The sequence below is a fragment of the Pygoscelis adeliae genome, unplaced genomic scaffold, assembly GCF_000699105.1.
Source record: "Pygoscelis adeliae isolate BGI_AS28 unplaced genomic scaffold, ASM69910v1 Scaffold1161, whole genome shotgun sequence".
In the NCBI taxonomy this organism is placed as follows: Eukaryota; Metazoa; Chordata; class Aves; order Sphenisciformes; family Spheniscidae; genus Pygoscelis; species Pygoscelis adeliae.
The window spans coordinates 5,945-8,771 of NW_008824017.1; the positions used below are offsets into that span (position 1 = coordinate 5,945).

The 2,827-nt window shown below is 60.0% G+C and overlaps 1 protein-coding gene across 1 annotated transcript in view; it reads right to left on the reverse strand.

Moving 5' to 3' along the window:
- Positions 1-2,827, reverse strand: part of HM13 (histocompatibility (minor) 13) — a 12,532-nt gene that overhangs the window by 4,312 nt on the left and 5,393 nt on the right. The window contains exons 7-9 of the mRNA XM_009327165.1: positions 1,334-1,391; positions 656-739; positions 303-337 (exon numbers count right to left, since the gene is read on the reverse strand). Of these exons, the coding sequence (XP_009325440.1) occupies positions 303-337; positions 656-739; positions 1,334-1,391 (177 nt within the window). The remainder of the gene's footprint in view (positions 1-302; positions 338-655; positions 740-1,333; positions 1,392-2,827) is intronic.

A 2,827-nucleotide genomic window follows, 5' to 3' on the forward strand; every position in this document is an offset into this window, starting at 1 on the left:
TCCCCTGTGCTGCCTGCCCTGCCCACCCTGCCACGCGTACAGCAACACCCGTGAGCTCAAACAACTCACCCCCAGCGCTCAGGACTTACCCAAAAAGCCAGCCCGGCTCACGTCTACTCTTCCAAGAGCTTCCCCTTGCACCCCCCAGTCCCAGCCACTCTCCCGGGTCCCCACGCCAAGCCCCGGAGGGGAGCACACGACTGTTCTCCTGGCTTCCTCTTCCCCTTTTCCTCTACAAAAGCAGCTCAAATATGCTGCAAGATGCAACCTGCCAGAGACCCTTCCCTACCGCCCACTCACCTGATGTCAAACCGCAGCAGCAAGGCAATGAAGATCCCTGCGGGGAGAAGGGGACAGTGAGGGGATGGAGGTCCTAGGGAAGGCTGAGTGAGACAGGGCAGGACCCGCAGCGGCTCCAGGTGCCGTGCCTGGGCTGACAGTGCCCTCTCGTGGCACAAGGCACCGGGACAGCACCCGGACCCGATGGGAGACCCCCCCCCAGTCCACGCAGCCCCCAGCCCACGCGGCCCCCCAGCCCCGGCAGGAGGCCCGCAGGGCTCCGGCACGGCCAAAGGCAGAGCGAGGCACCCGCTCAGCTCCCCGCAGCCCATTCAGACAGGCGGTCCCGGTCACGTCCCCCCTCTTCTGTCCTTACCTGGAATGACAATGTCTCCCAGACCCAGCATGGCAAAGTTGTCGGCCTCCAGCCCCTTCTCCAGCAGGTCCTGAGGGAAAACCACTACGAGGAGTAGAGGGAGGAACAGTGAGGGGGGGAGTGTCTGTGCTGAGCAGACCTCAGCACCGCTGTGCCTGGCAAAAAGGGACCGGAGCAGGGCAAGACCCCCGTCCCTGCCCTCGGTCTCCTCCTCCCCTGCAGCTCCCCTTGCTCTCCTTCCTGAGACAACTCTGGGCATCAGGATGGGAAACTGAGGGGTTCGGGGCCAGCCCCACGCACAGGTTTCAGCCCCAGCTCCCAGGACCCAAACCACTGCATGCTCCACAACAGCGCAAATTCACCCCTCCTGCTGTTTTGGGGGGTCTGTGGGGTTTTTTGCATTATTTTTTTTTTTTATGAGCAGGTGAAATTGCCCGCTCTGGGGGTGCAGACTAACCCAGCCAGCCCAGGGCTCTGCAAACCATCCCTCTCCAGAGACCAGGCCCGGCTCCCTGCAGGTCGGTGGCACCGTGCAACAGTCTAAGGCGTCGCTAGCAGGAAACCTTCCTGCACACATCCCACCTTCTGAGCCATCTCCAGAAGGCAGAGGGTGCACAGGGCAGCGACCGCAGCAGAACGGGCAGCCCCTCCTCCAGCACACAGGGAAGATCTACTCACGTTTTATCGGGGCCTCGAACGATTTGGCAACTGTCACCATCACATTGGTGCCGAAGACCTAGGGGCAAGCAGAGGAGTCTGGGGTGACCACAGCTGCACAGGGACACACACACGCTCAGCTACGGCGTCACCTCGGGGCCTGGAGCGGCCTCAGCGGCAGAAAACAGCCGAAGAGCCACCGAGCTGTGGGCAGAGGAGCCCTGCAAGTGAGCCCACCGCCCAGGGGAGAAGGCACAGGACAGCGCTCGAGGAGGTGAGCACATCACAGCCGTCCTGCTTTCAGAGCAGCGCCGGGGAGACCGCTCACATGGCAGAGCCGCGGTGCTGCCCACCACCCAACCTTCCCCAGCACCTACCCCTGCGGGTCGCTTCAGCTCTAATTAGTCAACGCAGTGGAAAGCCTGACCACCGTGCAGGATGTTATCTGAGGGCAGGAGCTCTCTGCAGAGTCCCAGGCAGCACCAGGCTGCTGCCCGTGAGCTTCCAACGGGGACCGGAGCAATTGTCAGATCAGCTGCGTTTTGCTCTGAGGTCATTTATTTGTACTGCACTATCAGCCTTAAATACCGGCATCGTCTGGGGGAGGACCGTAAACACACAGGTCAACCACCCTTGTTTCTGTTCCTTTTCACCTCCAAAGCCTCCAGTCTTGGCTATACCAGCAGCAGGCACATAAACCAGGTGCTGGTTAGCATCAGGTGAGCAAGATCCTAGAGCCAGCGATTAAAGAGAAACCCTAAAGCAAGCATTGGGCATCAGATTAACTCCCATAAGGTGCAGCAAGCGCTGGGCATCGCCACGGAGTGACAGGACTCCACGCCGGGACCAGGGAAAAGCGTCACATGCAAGTTCAGCCCAAGACTATGCAGGGGGCAATATCATCGATCCACCGAGCAGTTCTCCCTCCTTGGATCTCACTGTGATTAAATCCGTGCTAAGATCCAAGCAACTGGTCCCCGCAGATGGGCACAGTGAGAGGGCCTCCACTTGAGGACAGCCCTTCCGTGAGGCTCCGGCAATACGCTGACCTGCCGGGGAAGCCGCGGTGGGGGACAGCCGGCAAGCGGAGAGCAGCGAGGGTCGCATTCTCGCTGTCTCCGAAGCACTGGGAAGACACCGGCACCCCGAGCAGGGCACGAGGCACCGGGTGTGCTAAGCCAGAAGGCTGAATCCTCTCCAGCTGAGAGCAGCGGAGGAAGTGGCACACAGGCTAACGAACCACAGAGCTGAGACTGTTAACGAGCCTATGAAACAGGGGCAGCACCGGCCAAGTACAAAATAACACACAGTAGCCAGGCTTAAATAGGGAAGGATTACTCAGGCAGCTGCAGAGCTGCTGGACAGACCTCAAGGTATACAAGGCTCTCAGACATTTGGAAACCCAGTAATTCAGAAGGTGGAGGCAGCAGGGAGGACTGGGGAATACGGGCATTACAAGCAGAAACAGGGGTCCAGGCCCATTGCAGAGAGATAAGCAAAACCTCAAAATGAAGA